The 19,514-nt window shown below is 43.7% G+C and overlaps 1 protein-coding gene across 1 annotated transcript in view; it reads left to right on the forward strand.

The window, feature by feature from the left end:
- Positions 1-3,249: 3,249 nt before the first annotated feature.
- Positions 3,250-19,514, forward strand: part of LOC133411471 (ADP-ribosylation factor-like protein 8A) — a 36,060-nt gene continuing 19,795 nt past the window's right edge. Inside the window, exons 1-4 of the mRNA XM_061693905.1 lie at positions 3,250-4,146; positions 18,315-18,395; positions 18,463-18,536; positions 18,624-18,717. Coding sequence (XP_061549889.1) covers positions 4,024-4,146; positions 18,315-18,395; positions 18,463-18,536; positions 18,624-18,717 — 372 coding nt within the window. The 5' untranslated portion in view covers positions 3,250-4,023. The remainder of the gene's footprint in view (positions 4,147-18,314; positions 18,396-18,462; positions 18,537-18,623; positions 18,718-19,514) is intronic.

Consider the following 19,514-nt stretch of genomic DNA (forward strand, 5'->3'; position numbering starts at 1 on the left):
AGTCACAGAGTTGTTCTGAAGCCATTCCTTCGTTATTTTAGCTGTGTGCTTAGGTCATTGTCTTGTTGGAAGGTGAACCTTCGGCCCAGTCTAAGGTTTTCGTCCAGGATATCCCTGTACTTGGCCCCATTCATCTTTCCTTCAATCGTCCTGTCCCTGCAGCTGAAAAACACCCAGACAGCATGATGCTGCCACCACCATGCTTCACTGTTGGGACTGCATTGGACAGGTGATGAGCAGTGCCTGGATTTCCCCACACACTCCGCTTAGAATTAAGGTAAAAAAGTTCTATCATGGTCTCATCAGACCAGAGAATCTTATTTCTCACCATCTTGGAGTCCTTCAGGTGTTTTTTAGCAAAGTCTATCCAAGCTTTCCTGTGTCTTGCACTGAGGAGAGGCTTCCGTCGGGCCATTCTGCCATAAAGCCCCGACTGGTGGAGGAGGGCTGCAGTGATGGTTAACTTTCTAGAACTTTCTCCCATCTCCCGACTGCATCTCTGTAGCTCAGCCACAGTGATCTTTGGGTTCTTCTTTACCTCTCTAACAAGTCTCTTCTCCCCCAATTGCTCAGTTTGGCGGACGGCCAGCTCTTCCATTTGAGGATTATGGAGGCCACTGTGCTCTTAGGAACCTTAAGTGCAGCAGAAATGTTTTTGTAACCTTGGCCAGATCTGTGCCTTGCCACAATTCTGTCTCTTAGCTCTTCAGGCAGTTCCTTTGACCACATGATTCTCATTTGCTTTGACATGCACTGTGAGCTGTAAGGTCTTATATAGACCGGTGTGTGGCTTTCCTAATCAAGCCCAATCAGTATAATCAAACACAGCTGGACTCCAATGAAAGTGAAGAACCATCTCAAGGATGATCAAAAGAAATGGACAGCACTCGAGTTAAATATATGAGTGTCACAGCAAAGGGTCTGAATACTTATGGCTGTGTGATATTTCAGTTTTTCTTTTTTAATAAATCTGCAGAAATTTCAACAATTATGTTTTTTTTTCCTGTCAATATGGGGTGCGCTGGCACGGTGGGTGACTAGTTGGAGCGTCAGCCTCACAGTTCTGAGGACCAGGGTTCAATCCCCAGTCCCGCCTGTGTGGAGTTTGCATGTTCTCCCTGTGCCTGTGTGGGTTTTCTCCGGGCACTCCGGTTTCCTCCCACATCCCAAAAACATGCATGAATTGGAGACTCTAAATTGCCCGTAGGTATGAATGTGAGTGCAAATGGTTGTGTGTTTGTATGTGCCCTGCGATTGGCTGCCCCCTGCCCGATGATAGCTGGGAAAGGCAGCAGCACGCCCGCGACCCTTGTGAGTAGAAGCGGCTCAGAAAATGGATGGATGAATATGGGGTGCTGTGTGTACATTAATGACAAAAAAAATTAATTGAAATAATTTTAACAAATGGCTGCAATATAACTAAGAAAAATAATGGGGTCGGAAAACTTTTCAACAATTGCATTATTTCCTGTCAATATGAGATGCTGTGTGTAGATTAATAAGGGAGAAAAATAGCTTAAATGATTTTAGCAAATGGGGCGGCACGGTGTACGACTGGTTAGAGCGTCTGCCTCACAGTTCTGAGGACCGGGGTTCAATCCGCGGCCCTGCCTGTGTGGAGTTTGCATGTTCTACCCGTGCCTGTGTGGGTTTTCTCCGGGCACTCCGGTTTCCTCCCGCATCCCAAAAACATGCATGGTAGGTTAATTGAACACTCTAAATTGCCCGTAGGTGTGAATGTGAGTGAGAATGGATGTTTGTTTGTATGTGCCCTGCGATTGGCTGGCAACCAGTTCAGGGTGTACCCCGCCTCCTGCCCGATGATAGCTGGGATAGGCTCCAGCACTCCCGCGACCCTTGTGAGGATAAGCGGCTCAGAAAATGGATGGATGGATGGATTTTAGCAAATGGCTGCAATATAACAAAGAGTGAAAAATTTAAAGGGGTCTGAATACTTTCCGTACCCACTATATATGGTGTTTGAGTTCGGCTGTGCAAGGTACACACATTACTGTAGATTTCGCCAATGAACCGTCGAGCAACTTTTTAAATCGAAACTTTTCGCCTAAAAGTACGTTTTGGCTATTTTCCTCTGAATTTGGGTGCACATTGTTATGGCAAAATGACAAAATATAGTCTATATACTCTTTTATTGTATTATCCCATAGTTTACTTCAATAAATAGTCTTTTGTTCTTGTGTGGCCTTTTTCAAATGTACTGAGTAGCTTGATAGTTTGATGCAACATGTGGTAACTAGGACAGCAACAATGTGTGACAGAAATGAACCTGAGGTGTGTTAGAAAAGTATTTTTCATTTTCACTGATGAGTGCACTTCCCTTCTCTCATCCTGTCTTCAACCTCCCAAGGACAAGATAACTGTGTGAATAGGACTTTCTTCTTTCCTCATCTCCCTCCCATTTTTTCTTTGGTTTAATAAGACATTGTTTTTCCATATGTGTCTCAGAGACTGGCAGAGAGGCGAAGCAACAGTAAACTCTCTTGACTCTTTCTCTCTTTGCAAAGATATTAAAACTACGAAAGACAAGATTATTTCCTGATTTAATTTCCAAAACAACATATATCCATCTATTTTCCGTTCCGCTTATCCTCACTAGGGTCGCGGGCGTGCTGGAGCCTATCCCAGCTGACTCTGGATGAGAGGACGAGACCCTGAACTTATCACCAGCCAATCACAGGGGACATATAAACAAACAACCATTTGCACTCACATTCACACCAATGGACAACTTAGAACAGGGGTGTCAAACTCATTTTTGTCATGGGCCACATCGTAGTTATGACTTCCCTTGGAGGGCTGCTGCAACTGTGAACCCATATAAATGAAAGATTACCTCCTATACTGTAATTACATACAGTATACACAACACATTGATGAAAAGCCAGTTTTGAAATCAGAAGCCTATAAAACATGTTTTTCAACTATTACATTTCTTTTCAAAGGGGGATTGGTAACAAAAAAATGCTTGCAAACATCTCAATGGTATTACACCAGAACACGAGCAATTTTGATTTGCTTTCGCGGACCACATAATACAATGTGGTGGGCCGGATCTGGCCCCCGTGCCACCAGTTTGAAACCTGTGACTTCGAGTCTTCAATGAACCGACCATGCATGTTTTTGGAATGTGGGAGGAAACCGGAGTGCCTGGACAAAACCCACACTGGTACGGCAAGAACATGCAAACCCAACACAGGCGGGGCAGGATTTGAAACCCGGTCCCTAGAACCTTAGAACTGTGAGGCAGACGTGCTCACCAGTAATCCACCAAGCCGCCACTTCATAAAACTAGAAAATATATTTACATTCTCTTCTATAATACTTTTTTATGACTTACAACATACTGCCACCTGTCATCATAAAAGCATGTTTAAAAAATTGTGATGTCTTTTGTGGGAGTAGAACGGGTTAAATGCATTTATTTTGGTCACGGAACGAATTAAACACGAATCTCAAGGCACCACTGTTTATACATGCTGCATAAATCAGGCGTGTTGCTAGTATAGTTACCGCGACACATCCTTGTCGACATCACTTCAATAACGGTGGCCGCGGTGCGCTGAAGTTATTTTTTGATGAATATTTAAAGGGGTTTTTTTTGCCTTCAAGAAAAGCTATGTGGTGACCATATGCTTGTGCGGCGCCTTGTATTGACTAGCCACCACTGGATGTTTCTGTTTTGTATGTTACTTCTCCTGACCTTTTACTTTGAAATAGCCGGAAGTGAGTTTACTCACTTTATCGGTTTCCTGTTTGGCAGAAAAGGCGTCGTTAGTAAACAGCAGTGAAAAGGGGGAAAAAAAGACGGAGTCGCTTAGCGAGTGAGAACGCAAACAACACGTCTTTTTTTTTTTATCAGTGCCGCTAAAGGTCGACGGTGTAGTTCGGTTGTAGGTCGCTGGCTTAGGTTGTCACGTTGACAAATCCTCGTTAGGGGCGTCAGCCAGTTTGTTCGCTAGCTAGCGTTAGCATTTTCATTTGCATTAGCAGCGGACGACGAAGATGATAGCGCTCATTAACAAACTGCTGGACTGGTTCAAGGCGCTCTTCTGGAAAGAGGAGATGGAGCTGACCCTCGTGGGCTTGCAGTATTCCGGGAAGACCACATTCGTCAACGTGATAGCGGTAAGAAGTCTAATGTAGCTATTAGCAAGCAGTTGTTAGCATCTGGCTTCATCCATTGTTGAGTTGATGACCTCACTGTCTTTATATCCTCCTGCTTTGCAATCATGGTCATACATGTATCAAAAGTATAATCATTTAATTTCTTTTAATGCTCTAACGCATCTTATAGTGGACGACAGCCGAGTCATGTTGTTCAAAGCTAAACATTAAGTGTTTAAAGTGTCCTCACATCAGGACCGGTGGATGATGAGAGCCGGTCACATGCTGTCTCTAGGTCCGCAAAGAACCTAGGCATCCTATATACACAGACCTCGCCTTGAATGGGTTGACCCATAGAAATGGCATATAGAATTTCCACGTGACGTCATGTACTGCCATGTTGGAGGTCGACACGTAGATTTGTGCTCATTGAGGGCGGCTCTCATTTTCCTTAACTGCAATGTTCCTAGCTCCTCTGACGTCAATGCTTCGAAAGGTACTCGAAAGTTTTCACGCTACCATATTAAAGGGAAAATAAATATTAACAATTTGGGGGCAAGAATACTGCATGTTGTATGTTCCCCTACATGTCTAAACACTGTATTCTGATTAAAATTGAGGTTGTGGAATAGGAATTAAACAGATAAATTCATCAATTTTCAATGATCTCAGGGGTTGGGCACTTTGGCCAATATCGATCTCTGCTGTCGATTGAAATTAATCTCACAAGTGCCCTCACACTCGCATTGTAAAGTTCACGTGACCAAACCTGGAAATCAGAATTAAGGGCTCCCTGTATATGCTGACATAACTAGCACAATTATGGGTTGCTTACATGATTGTTTGAACAATATTCTAAGAAGTTGGGTTCATCTCTGCATCTCTGTCTGTCTCTGCATATGCACTGAAAATATTGAATGTTTTCCACAGGACCTGAATCTATTTGCAGTGGTGGGTATCCGGGGGGGAGGCACGGTGGCCGACTGGTTAGAGCGTCAGCCTCACAGTTCTGAGGACCTGGGTCCAATCCCCGGCCCCGCCTGTGTGGAGTTTGCATGTTCTCCCCGTGCCTGCGTGGGTTTTCTCCGGGCACTCCGGTTTCCTCCCACATCCCAAAAACATGCATTAATTGGAGACTCTAAATTGCCCGCAGGCATGACTGTGAGTGCGAATGGTTGTTTGTTTCTATGTGCCCTGCGATTGGCTGGCAACCAGTTCAGGGTGTACCCCGCCTCCTGCCCGTGACAGCTGGGATAGGCTTCAGCACGCCCGCGACCCTAGTGAGGAGAAGCAGCTCAGAAAATGGATGGGTATCCGGGGGTGTTGTTAAATTTAAATAAGCACTTGCATAACAACTCACATTGTAATAAATTCAAACATTTACTTAAAAAAAATGCAGTTGCCCACTTTAAATAAAAAAATGCAAATATGCAGAATGACATGTGACCAAACCCGTAAAATGGGATCACCTACTTCCTGAGTATAGTACTCTAACGAGCATGATTACGGTGTGATTACATGATTGTTTGAAGATGAACTTGCTATACTTTTGTTTTCTCGATGGTTGGTGTCTTTGGACAAAAGTTAAATACACGTTTATAATATATTTTTACAAGTATGAGCTACGGAAACATGAGCAAAGCCAAAACATTTATCTTTGGTGGCTCTGTGGTGACACCTTGTGTTAAAAAAAAAGACATGGACGTTTAAAATTCCTACAGTTGCTTTGTCATGGCTCCCTTCGCCATTCACCTGAACGAGGAGGACTTGCTTAGATCTGTTTTGCCAAATGCCGAAGTCGTTTGCGCATATACTGGATTAATATAAAATGTAAAATCAACATTTACAGAACGCTACACTAACGTTTCCATTGGTAGTACGAGAAAGTTGGTCGCACCATCACATGATTTGGTCGCACTCTTTTTCATGGGTGGTACAGCATGACCATGCATTATGTAGTCTTACGTAATTGGCATACCATACCTTCATATGAAATAAAGATTGACAGTGACTCGAGTAAGAGCTGCAAAATATTTTACTTTGAATATGAAGTTTGTGTGGCGGCACGGTGATTGACTGGTTAGCACATCTGCCTCACAGTTCTGAGGACCAGGGTTCAAATCCCGGCCCCGTCTGTGTGGAGTTTGCATGTTCTCCCAGTGCTTGTGTGGGGTTTCTCCGCGTACCCCAGGTTCTTCCCACATGCCTAAAACATGCATGGTAGGTTAATAGGGTACAATGTGAGCTGAGCGGTGGCCAGAGGCGGGGACCTTGGCGATGTGGAATGTCACCTCTCTGGCAGCCCGAGCTGGTGTGAGGAGAGCGCTCCTGCTCGGGATGCCATCGTTCTGCTGGGGGACTTCAATGCTCATGTGGGCAATGACAGTGAGGCCTGGAAGGGCGTGATTGGGAGGAATAGAGTAGACCATGTTCCATGCCTCCATTGCTGAGGCGGCCGACAAGAGCTGAGGCCGTAAGGTGGTCGGTGCCTGTCGTGGCGGCAATCCCCGAACCAGCTGGTGGACACCAGCGGTGAGGGATGCCGTCAAGCTGAAGTCCTACCTACCTTTTTGGGCTATGGGACTTTTGAGGCCAAGCGGAATGCAGCTTTGGTGGTCGCTGAGGCAAAAACTCTGGCATGGGAAGAGTGAGTGAAGAGTGAGGCCATGGAGAACGACTTCAGGATGGTTTCTAGGAAATTCTGGTGCTCCATCTGGCGTCTCAGGAGGGGGAAGCAGTGCACCATCAACACTCTATCTCGTGAGGATGGGGCACTGCTGACCTTGACTTGGGACGTCGTGAGCCGGTGGGAAGAATACTTCGAAGACCTCAATTCCACCAACACGCCTTCCCATACGGAAGCAGAGTCTGGGGTCTCTGAGTTGGGCTCTCCTATCTCTGCGGCTGAGGTCACCGAGGTGATTAAAAAGCTCCTTGGTGGCAAGGCCCCGGGGGTGGATGAGATTCGCCCGAAGTTCCGAAAGGCTCTGGATGTTGTGGGACTGTCCTGGTTGACATGCCTCTGCAACATCACATGGACATCGGGGACAGTGCCTCTGGATTGGCAGACTGGGGTGGTGGTGAATCTCAGATTCAGGAGGAGCAGTGTGGTTTTCGTCCTGGCTTTGGAACAGTGGAGCAGCTCTTCACCCCCGGCTGGGTCCTCAAGGGTGCATGGGAATTCGCCCAACCAGTCTACATGTGTTTTGTGGACTTGGAAAAGGCGCTCGACCGTGTACCTTGGGGAGTCCTCTGGAGGGTGCTTCGGGATTATGGAGTACCGAACCCCCTGATACGGGCTTTCCGAAAGCTCAAGATCCGGATGCAAGCGGCCGAAATGAGTTTCCTTTGCAGGGTGTCCGGACTCTCCCTAAGCAATAGGGTGAGAAGCTCGGTGATCTGGGAGGGGCTCAGAGTAGAGCCGCTGCTCCACCGCATTGAGAGAAGCCAGATGAGGTGGCTTGGGCATTTGTTTAGGTGGGGTTTTCTGGGCACATCCCACGAGGAGGAGACCCCGGGGATGACCCAGGACACGCTGGAGAGACTACATCTCTAGGCTTGCCTCGGGATCCCCTCTGAAGAGCTGGAGGAAGTGGCTGGGGAGAGGGAATTCTGGGCTTCCCTGCTAAAACTACTGACCCCGCGACCCGACCTTGAATAAGTGGAAGAAAATGGATGGATGGATTCACTAAACACATGCCAATTTCTACCTTATTTAAATAATAACAATCCTTTGGATTGTTTCTTATGCAGAGCTGCCAAATGTTACGGAACATCTGTATTTTACAGAAATCACTGAACGTTGACTCGTTACAGCCGTAACACTTATTGTTCCCGATATTGGGGGGGAAAGAAAAATCCAGCATCTGACCTTTCCAGCACGTACACATTGAACAGCTGCTTGGTGCACGCCCTTTTATTACCCATAAGCTGCGGAGGCGAACGTTCTCTTTGAGTCTGTTGTCAATGCATTGAAGTCACTGATCATCGCCTCCATGATGGCGAATAAGCGACACTTCTTACAAAAGTGTCATAAAGGGAGAAGATGATGTCAAAGCCATGCTAATTGCTAAGCTATCGTGTCATGCAGTCGCAAAACATCAAATTAAGTGATTTGGTGAAACAATAAACTTGTCACCCACGTCTGTCTGGAACTGTGTTTTCGCGGAGAATAACCACCTTTGAACAACAAAATAACAGGTCAATTATTACGTGTTTAGAGGTGAATATAAAATAATACACATGCACACAGGACACCACGTCTGAACCGGAAATGAATTAGTACGTCAAGACACTTCAGAAAGTCGGCAGGTTAAAAATATATGATTATTATTAATAGTTATAATATAACCTTTATTAGTCTCACAATGGGGAAATTTGAATTGTTTCAGCAGCAATTGTGGATATAGGAAATATGATATAAATAGCATGCAAGAGGAGACATAATTAATTTTTTTCTTCTTACATGTACTTCTTGTACGCATACAAGAAGTACATTGCACAAAATAGAGACCAAAACTATTGCCCAATCATCCATCCATCCATCCGTTTTCTGAGCCGCTTCTCCTCACTAGGGTCGCGGGCGTGCTGGAGCCTATCCCAGCTATCATCGGGCAGGAGGCGGGTAACACTGAACTGGTTGCCAGCCAATCATAGGGCACATACAAACAAACAACCATTCGCACTCACATTCACACCTACGGGCAATATAGAGTTGTCAATTAACCTACCATGCATGTTTTTGGGATGTGGGAGGAAACCGTAGTGCCCGGAGAAAACCCACGCAGGCACGGGGAGAACATGCTAACTCCACACAAGCGGGGCAGGGGGTTCAACCCCGGTCCTCAGAACTGTGAGGCAGACGCTCTAACCAGTTGGCCGCCTTGCCCAATCATAAACTATCCAATTGTCTATCAGCAATGTTATTTATTTTATTTGCAAAATAGAATGGTAAGTTTAAATTTTCACGTTTGAGATCTGTTTTGTAGACTTGTTTTATTTATTTAAAAAAATATATTTATTTATTTTTGTTACCAGGGTTGAAAACAGAATTGGCAAAGGTGAATTAATCCATAGACAGTTATTTTTCATGATGGAATGTCAAAATCTCATATACTGGTACTTTGATTCAGGTTAGAACTGCATCCACCATGAGAAGGTTGATGTGATAAAAAAATTGGGCTTTACACGATCAGGATTTTTGGGGCCGATCAGCGAGCTTAAAAAAATGATAACCGATCACGGATCCTATCACAAGATGGAGGAATGTGTCTATTGTGTGTACTTAATGCTCAAAAAATTATATTTACAATAAATGTATCTTTGTTCCTCTATTTATGCCAGTGAGGCATAGTGACAGACAGAACAAATGAATGGTCTTCTATTAGATGGCAGGAAGTAAATACAGTAATTAATGTATCCACTTTTTGTGACATTTTTGTTTGTTGGTGTGCCGTGAGATTTTTCAATTGTAAAATATTTTCCTTGGCTCCATAAAGGTTGGAAATCACTGCTCTAGTCAGATCATGTATTCTAATCAGTCAGGTAAACCCACATTACATGACAGAAATATTGGTTGCTAACTTACTGTAATTAAATTACTTTATTTTTAATTAAATGACTTCACCCACACCGAAACTTTAGAGCACACATGCCCAAAGTCCGGCTCCCGGGCCAAATCCGGCCCGTGTTCATATTTCCACTGGCCCGAAGCCTCTGTCATAAAACCAATAATATGTGGCCCGGCAGTACAAAATACACGCGCAATTTTATATTTCACCACAGGATGGCAGTAAACTTGTGGCTGAACTCTCGCGGGGCCGTTTTGCGCATGATCTGTTTTTTGCCCATTTCTAAAATGGCAACTGGAAGTAAGAAAAGGAAAGTTGATAGCGATGGTCGACGTTTCCAGGACAAATGGAAGTCTGAATATTTTTTCACTGAGTTTAGAAACAACTGCGTCTGCCTAATTTGCCAAGAGACTGTGGCTGTGTTCAAGCAGTTCAATATAAAGAGGCACGACCAGACGGAACATGCTAATTACGACAAGCTAACTGGGAACGAACGCAGTGAAAAATTGAAGCAACTGGAAGCTGGTTTAACGGCACAGCAACACTTTTTCACAAGAGCCAGTGAGTCGAATGAAAATACAACAAAGGCAAGCTATGAGGTGGCAACGCTGATTGCCAAGCACTGCAAACCTTTTACTGAGGGTGAATTTATTAAAGACTGTGTGATGAAAATGGTGGAGAACATTTGTCCTGAGAAAAAGCAACAGTTCGCCAATGTTTTCCTGGCTCGTAGCACTGTGTCACGAAGGATCGGAGAAGTTTCTTCTGATATTAAGAGACAGTTGGACGCAAAAGGAGTGGAGTTTGATTTTTTTTCGTGAGCCTGTGACGAAAGCACGGATCCATCCGACAGCGCTCAGTTACTGATTTTGTTTAGAGGAGTGGACAGTGAAATTAACATGCGTGAAGAGCTACTTGACCTCCAGAGCCTTAAGGACCAAACGAGGGAAAGATTTATTTACTTCTGTTAGTTCTGCCGTACATGACATAAAATTAAAGGGAAATAAAATCACGGGGATTATTACGGATGGCGCACCTGCCATGGTTGGCGAGCACAGTGGATTATCAACCCTAGTAACAAAGTAAGCGAAGAAGGAGGTAAAGCTACAAAACTCCATTGTATTATTCACCAAAAAGTTCTGTGCGCCAAACCGTTTCCGTGGATCTCAGTGACGTTCCAGCCCACCTGCAGCTGGAGCTGATTGAGCTGCAGTGTGACACAGAGTGTCGCAGCCGGTACCAACAACTCCCTCTTGTCAACTTTTACCAGCAGCTGGATAAAGACAGGTTCCAAGAGATTCGTACATTTGCTAAGAAAATGCTGAGCTTGTTTGGCTCGACATACTTGTGTGAGAAGACATTCTCAGTCATGAACATGAATAAGAACCGCGTGAGGACAAGACCCGCATGACAATTCTTTTACAGCAATGTGGCCCCTGAGCCAAAAAGTTTGGGCACCCCTGCTTTAGAGCATGAATCGATAGAACGGCGGTATGTTTACGTCCAAACGTTTGTGCTACCACTCGCTTGCTATGCTACATAATGTATGTTGTTGTTGCCTGCTTGCGAGCTGCATCATATTAAATGTACGTGAACATACCTCAAGCAAGCCTTAAATGAACGTCCTCGCCTCTCCTGCGCACTGGCGACCACCGACACACGTTTCCCCCCCATTTTGTCCTCATAATATAGTGGGCGCGATCCACTCTTGTTGTCGTCGCCATGGTAACGAGTGTATCCGGTCGCATTTGAGTTGACAAGATAAAGCCCAATGATCGTAAAAAAACGGGATGCGGTGGTATCAGAAGGTTTTATTGCAGTAGTCTGACATAGCGCAATGTCGAAAGAGCAAATTTGTCTTGTAGTCTGATCCGGGCATTATGTGTTGTCTGTTCAACACTGCCGACATGTTTTTTTTAAAATAACTTTATTGGCCGTCAGATATTTACAGGACTACGCCAAAAGACACGCACAAGGCTAAAAATAAACTAGCTTTTGGATTCAAATATACTGTGCACGATGGCGACGCGGAGTAAATGTCTTTTGCGGAGGGATCGGCGAATTATGACATTATAGCCGATTAGCAGATAAGCATAAACTGCTAATTATCGGCTGATACAAATAAGGCCGATAAAATCGGTGTAAAGTCTAATAAAAACATTAAAAGGACAGATATTACAGCCATAATACAGTGGGTACGGAAAGTTTTCCGACCCCATTATTTTTCTTAGTTATATTGCAGCCATTTGTTAAAATTATTTCAATTATTTTTTTTTGTCATTAATGTACACACAGCACCCCATATTCATCCATCCATTTTCTGAGCCGCTTCTACTCACAAGGGTCGCGGGCGTGCTGCTGCCTTTCCCAGCTATCATCGGGCAGGGGGCGGGGTACACCCTGAACTGGTTGCCAGCCAATCGCAGGGCACATACAAACACAACACACAACCATTTGCACTCACATTCATACCTACGGGCAATTTAGAGTCTCCAATTCATGCATGTTTTTGGGATGTGGGAGGAAACCGGAGTGCCCGGAGAAAACCCACACAGGCACAGGGAGAACATGCAAACTCCACACAGGCGGGACTGGGGATTGAACCCTGGTCCTCTGAACTGTGAGGCTGATGCTCCAACTAGTCACCCACCGTGCCAGCGCACCCCATATTGACAGGGAAAAAAAACATAATTGTTGAAATTTCTGCAGATTTATTAAAAAAACTAAAATAATCTCACAGCCATAAGTATTCAGATAGTTTGCTGTGACACTCATATATTTAACTCGGGTGTTCCCCATTTGTTCTGATCATCCTTGAGATGGTTCTACACCTTCATTGGAGTCCAGCTGTGTTTGATTATACCGATTGGGCTCGATTAGGAAAGCCACACTCCTGTCAATATAACACCTTACAGTTCACAGTGCATGTCAGCGCAAATAAGAATCATGAGGTTAAAGGAATTGGCTAAAGAGCTCAGAGACAGAATTGTGGCAAGGCACAGATCTGGCCAAGGTTACAAAAAAAATTCTGCTGCACTTAAGGTTCCTAAGAGCACACTGGCCTCCATAATCCTGAAATGGAAGACGTTTGGGACGATCAGAACCCTTCCTAGAGTTGGCCATCCGGCCAAACTGAGCAATTGAGGGAGAAGAGCCTTGGTGAGAGAGGTAAAGAAGAACCCAAAGATCACTGTGGCCCAAAACTTGAATGGTAGGTTAATTGAAGTCTCTAAATTGCCCGTTGGTGTGAATGTGAGTGCGAATGGTTGGTTGTTTCTATGTGCCGTGCGATTGGCTGGCGACCAGTTCAGGGTGTACCCCGCCTCTCGCCCAGAATCAGATGGGATAGGCTCCAGCACACCTGCGACCCTAGTGAGGATAAGCGGTATGGAAAATTGATTTTAAAAAAACAAAGAGAGTGCAAGGAGTTTCCAGGGTCAGGAGTATCTCTTCTAAAGTTAACTGCAAACTAAGAAAAATTGATCTCTAAACTTTTATCAAGTAAATAAAAGAGAGTTCGAGCTGTCACTTCCACTACCTTTGCACCTGTTAATCACTGGCTCTTTGAGGTACAGATGTAGCTCATCCTCAATGCAGCTACTGCCCAGCAGGTCACCAGTGTGAGCTGAAAGTCTCATCAGCATGACTGCGGAAGGATGCATGTTCTCTCATTGCCTATTGTGGGTGTTTCTGTCATTCTCATGTGTTCGTATGCAGCTGCCTGCTCCTCGTGCAGCAGCAGCAGAAATAGTTAAACAGTCATTATTTCCCCAAAGTTTTTGATGTGAATGCTTTCCTGTCGCGCACATGCATAATTCTCAAGCCACCCTCGTACCCATGTGTGCTTTCCTGCAGTAAAACTCACTGAAGTTTACTCTCCCTCGCTCTCACACAAACACACACACAATTGCTTCTTACTTTGATCACTGACTATTTCGTTATTAATATTATTTGCAACCATGTTTCAAGTGGTTATACTTCTCCCCGGACCCACTAATATGGTGGCCGTGGCAAATAAAAGCTGGAATTCTGAAATTTTGTCTTATATTAATCTTTTGATATGAAACCCAAATGTCTTCAAAAACAAAGGAATTGACGTTGCCGTTCCAATTCTTTTAGAGGGGACCGTAGGTATGTGGTGGCCACTGGCCAGACACAACAGTGTACTGGCCTCTTTGTGACGTGCACATGTGGTGTGCATTTATGCGACAGCGCTGTGGATAATTGTGTATGCCATGAACACTAGATACGCCATCGCGGCGTTATTAGTATTCCCAACTAGTTTCTCGGCAGGATATGTCCTGCTCCAATATTACAGACACGCGCCACTGCACTACGATTGGCTGTTGTATCCCTGTAGAAAATGTCCTACTGCTTCTAGACTGGGAAAAGAAGTATGTGATTTAAATGTGGCGCCTTTAATGTTTCCCACTAACCTAAACCCACCCCAATGGGTAAAGGTTAACCCATCCTAAACCGCTTTAAGACTCAAGCCTAGCCCTAAACCTAACCATAACAAACGTCTTTGTTTTTATTTCGCACAAATGTGATACATGTTTGGGATGGTCATCTCGTTACATCTGCGTAGCCGGTCCTTTCCCGCGACGCCTGAGCCAATCATGTTGCAGTGGGGCATGTCCTGCCTAGAAACTATGTGAGAATCCTCATAATGTGCCAGCATGCTGTCGCAGCCCAGCTAACCAACATGTGTACATGGCAGCAATGTTGGGGAGGTTGTTGTTCCTACAGAAGGCAATGCATGGACACTAAAATTAAGTCGTAATTTGCTAATTCCGCCATTGATTTTCATGAGGGATTACTGTTTTGTCAACACCAAAGTGTACGCTATCAATGCAGAACATTTGAAAAAAATATATATTTAAAATATATATTTTTACATGTGAAAGGGACTCCCAGTTCCCCTTTCGTAATTGTAAGGCGTTTACACAACCATATGCAGCACAATGTATAGACATCCTTGGTCTTTTGGTTTTCTTGCCATCCACACACATGGAATGCGCTGACGGCTTGGATCTCTCTAGCTTAGCATCGCTGTCTACATGTAAATGGTAAATGAACTGCACTTATTTAGTGCTTTAGTGCCCAAACTTTTTGGCTCTGGGGCCACATTGCTGTAAAAAAATTGTCATGCGGGCCAGCATTAATTTTACATGCTACCGACGAGGGGAATGCTTTTTTGTATTTTTATTTTACTTTGTTTTACTATGCTGTCTTCTGGTAGGTAGATCTTATAACTGCCTGACCTGGATAAATGAAGGTTAAAATAAAAATTAATGAAATGCAAAATAAAGTATTTTTATGAAATTTGACTCAGACTCAAACTTTATTCATCAGAATCAACAAACAACATGTTTGCATTAATGTGAAGGGTGATACTGCGATCTGGACTGCAGTAAATGGGGCAGGTCTGGCTCAAAAGCGGTGGTTTTAATGCGCAAGATGTCACGCAGGTGGGAGTCACTTAGTCTTGTCCTCACGCGGTTCTTATTCATGTTCATGACTGAGAATGTCTTTTCACACAAGTATGTCGAGCCAAACAAGCTCAGCATTTTATTAGCAAATGTACGAATCTCTTGGAACCTGTCTTTATCCAGCTGCTGGTAAAAGTTGACAGAGGGAGTTGTTGGTACCGGCTGCGACACTCCGTGTCACACTGCAGCTCAATGAGCTCCAACTGCAGGTGGGCTGGAACGTCACTGAGATCCACGGAAACGGGAGAAGAAAAAAGAAGATCTCCTTTTCAATAGTTGCAAAATCCCTGAAACGCTGTTGAAACTCCTCAGTCAGAGATGAGAAGTTTGCGGCATAGCTCCTCATTTGCGCACTGATATTGTGCGCTGGAAAAAATTAAACACAGCCACAGTCTCTTCGCAAATTAGGCAGACGCAGTTGTTTCTAAACTCAGTGAAAAAATATTCAGACTTCCATTTGTCCTGGAAACGTCGGCCCTCGCTATCAACTTTCCTTTTCTTACTTCCAGTTGCCATTTTAGAAATGGGCAAAAAACAGATCATGCACAAAACGGCCCCGCGAGAGTTCAGCCACAAGTCGACTGCCATCATGTGGTGAAATATAAAATTGCGCGTGTATTTTGTACAGCCGGGCCACATATTGGTTTTGTGACAGAGGCTTCGGGCCAGTGGAAATATGAACACGGGCCGGACTTTGGGCATGTCTGATCTACACCATCACAGTGCCCAAAGCACTTTACAAAGCCTCACATTCACCCACTCACGCACACATTCATACACCAGTGGGCGACTGCTACCATGCAAGGCACTGCCAGGCCCACTTGGAGCAAATTAGGGTTCAGTGTCTTGCCCAAGGACACTTCGACATGCGGACAGTCGTAGCCGGGACTCAAACCAGTTAGTGCATGACCTGCTTTACCTACTGAGCCACAACCGCACTTCCCAACCAATGTAGCTCAAAATGGGTGTGTCGGATCTACCGATACATACTGTATCTGTTCGACTTTACACCGATTTTATCGTCCTGATTGGCTGATAATTAGCATTTTATGCTGATCCGCTTTGATGTCATAATTGCAGATCGATCGGCTCCGCATAAGACATTTACTCCGCGTCGCCATCGTGTACAGTATATTTGAATCCAAAAGCTAGTTTATTTTTAGCCTTGTCGTGTGTCTTTTGACGTAGTACTGTAAATATCTGACGGCCAATAAAATAAAAAAATAAATAAAAACGTCAGCGGTATGGGACAGACAACAAGTCTGAGACAGACAACACGTAATGCCTGGATCAGACTACAAGACAAATTTGCTCTTTCACAATTGCACTATGCTAGACGACTGTAATAAAATCTTGTATTTCGATACCACCGCATCACATTTTTTACCATCATTGGGCTTTATTTTGTTAACTCAAATGCGACCGGATACACTTACCGTTACCGTGGCGACGACAACAAGTGGATCGCGCCGACTGTATTATAAGGACAAAATGGGGAAAAACGTGTGGTGGTGGTCACCGGTGCTCAGGACAGGAGAGGATGTTCGTTTCAGGCTTGCTTGAGGTATTTTCAAGTACTTTTAATACGATATGGCTCGCAAGCAGGCAACAAAACATTATGTAGCCTAGCAAGCGAGTGCTAGCACTAACGCTTGTGTGTAAAAATGCTGCCGTTCTGTCGAATCATGCTCTAAAGTTTCGGTGTAGGTGAAGTAATTTAATTACAATAAAGTAATTTAATTACAATAAGTTAGCCTTAATTGGAGACTCTAAATTGCCCGTAGGTGTGACTGTGAGTGCAAATGCTTGTTTGTTTGTATGTGCCCTGCGATTGGCTGGCAACCAGTTCAGGGTGTACCCCGCCTCCTGCCCGATGATAGCTGGGATAGGCTCCAGCACGCCCGCGACCCCAGTAAGGGGAAGCGGTTCAGAAAATGGATGGATGAAAGTTAGCACCCATTATTTCTGTCATGTTGTAATGTTAATTTGACCTGACTGATTAGAATACATGACCTGACTAGAGCAGTGATTTCCAAACTTTATGGAGCCAAGGCATATATTTTACAATTGAAAAGTCTCACGGCACACCAACAAACAAAAATGTCACAAAAAGTGGCTACATTAATCACTGTATGTACTTCCTACCATCTAATAGAAGACCATTCATTTGTTCTGTCTGTCACTATGCCTCACTGGCATAGATAGATGAACAACAATACATTATTTATTGTAAGTATCATTTTTGGAGTAATTAAGTACACAAGTATATACAGCAAATGAACAGGTCATTTAAATCGACACATTGCTCCATCTTGTGATCGGATCGGTGATCGGTTATCGTTTTTTTTAAACTCGCTGATCAGTGATTGGCACCAAAAATCCTGATCGTGTAAAGCCTAGTATCTGTGGTGTATGCCTTTTTAGAAGGTGGGTCTTCTCTGTTGAGTGATGTGAACGTATGGTTATGTCCTGTAGATAGGCTATTTTCTGGCTATAGCATTAGCTACTGTGGTTTACAGTGATGGTGTTAGATGAGGCTACCAGCAAGTGCACTTAGAATGTTTTTGAGTACTGTATTTTGTTACAGTTTGTTTAACAAACCGATATTAAGTGCACCAGCGGCTGTTGTTCTAACTAGCGAGTGGTAGGCTATATTCAATTAGCTTACAATGTTTATCGGAGACATGCAGTTGAATAACTGCACTGTACTGTACAATTTTAAAAATTGCACTGAACCTGCAATGAGTGAATTGTGATATAGCGAGGGACAATTGTACTTTGTTTGGACTTTATTACGCACTTATGGAACTTCATAGGATTAGTCGCAAAGTGAGCAATTTTTTATTTGCAAAATTACGTTACAATGGTCAAATACAATCGGAACTCATTGTTGTGTCCTAATCCCATGAGATCTGGCTTTGATTGTAAAATCGTTGGTACATTTTTAAAACAGCAAATGAATGAGGTGTCTTCACAGATCTCTCGGCAAGGCTGGGTCCATGTTTATGATGTCTATTGTAAAGATCGGTCACACACACAAACACACAAATGCACGCACGCACGATTCCAATCAATGACTGAATGATAGACTGACACATGAATGCTTTGGATGTCATAATTCTTCTAGTCAGGTCAGTTCAGTGAAGACATGATTCCCACGGTGGGCTTCAACATGAGGAAGATCACCAAGGGCAACGTCACCATCAAGGTGGGTCCTCGCTCTGTCACCATGACAACGTCCTCAATGGAAGTGTAATGTGCGCGTTTGTGTACAGCTGTGGGACATAGGCGGGCAGCCTCGTTTCCGGAGCATGTGGGAGCGTTACTGCCGAGGAGTGAGCGCCATAGTGTAAGCGTTCCTTAATGGTTCACGCTTTCTCCTCCTCTTTATCGTGTGTGTTGTTCTCAGAGAAAAAGGCTTGTATTGTGTTTGCAGATACATGGTGGATGCAGCTGATGCAGAGAAGATTGAAGCCTCCAAGAACGAACTCCACAACCTGCTGGACAAACCTCAACTGCAGGGAATTCCTGTGAGTGTGTGTCAGAACATATCATGATGTATCGATGTTTGGACGTGTGTCGTACCTTTTAGCCACTTAGTTTTCCTAATACAGTGGAACCTTGGGTTACAAACTTAATTCGTTCCGTGACCCCATTTGTAACCCGAAATGTTCTTTAACCTAGGTAATGTTTCCCATTGAACGGAAATTCAATTAATCCGTTCCAGCCTCAAAATTAAGTTATACTTACCCCTTTATATCAGTCTTTGTTTGAAAATAAATATAGTACAATATAGAAATAAGTGAAAACCCACTGTTATAAACAGGGATGTCCCGATCCAACTTTTTCACTTCCAATCTGATATCGCAGAGTTTAATTTTGGCCAATATCGGTCCGTTCCGATATCAGCAATGATTATACATACTTTACTTATTTTGTTGTATAAAATGTTAGAAAAGGCATGATGAAGTAATATTACTCAGAACAATAATCCGCAAAGTAGGTATGAGAAAAACTGAACCATTTATTGTTAACCAATGGGTAACAAAAAGTAACTTTAAAAATGTCCTACAATTGAATAAAATAAATATACAATGAAAGCTTCACGAATAACTAACACTAACCAATAAAACCAGTAACAAAATATATATTTAAATTACAACATAACCACTGCTGAACTTAAATTTGAATAGATTAAATAAAATAAATTAATACAAATTATACTTTTAAAGTGCAAAATAACAAAGTTAAAATCAGTTTTTTTTTTTTTTCAACTTTCAGTATATGATGGGAACATCATTTGCTTTCTCTACATGTGCGGCAATAC

The sequence above is a fragment of the Phycodurus eques genome, chromosome 1 (assembly GCF_024500275.1).
Source record: "Phycodurus eques isolate BA_2022a chromosome 1, UOR_Pequ_1.1, whole genome shotgun sequence".
Taxonomy (NCBI): Eukaryota; Metazoa; Chordata; class Actinopteri; order Syngnathiformes; family Syngnathidae; genus Phycodurus; species Phycodurus eques.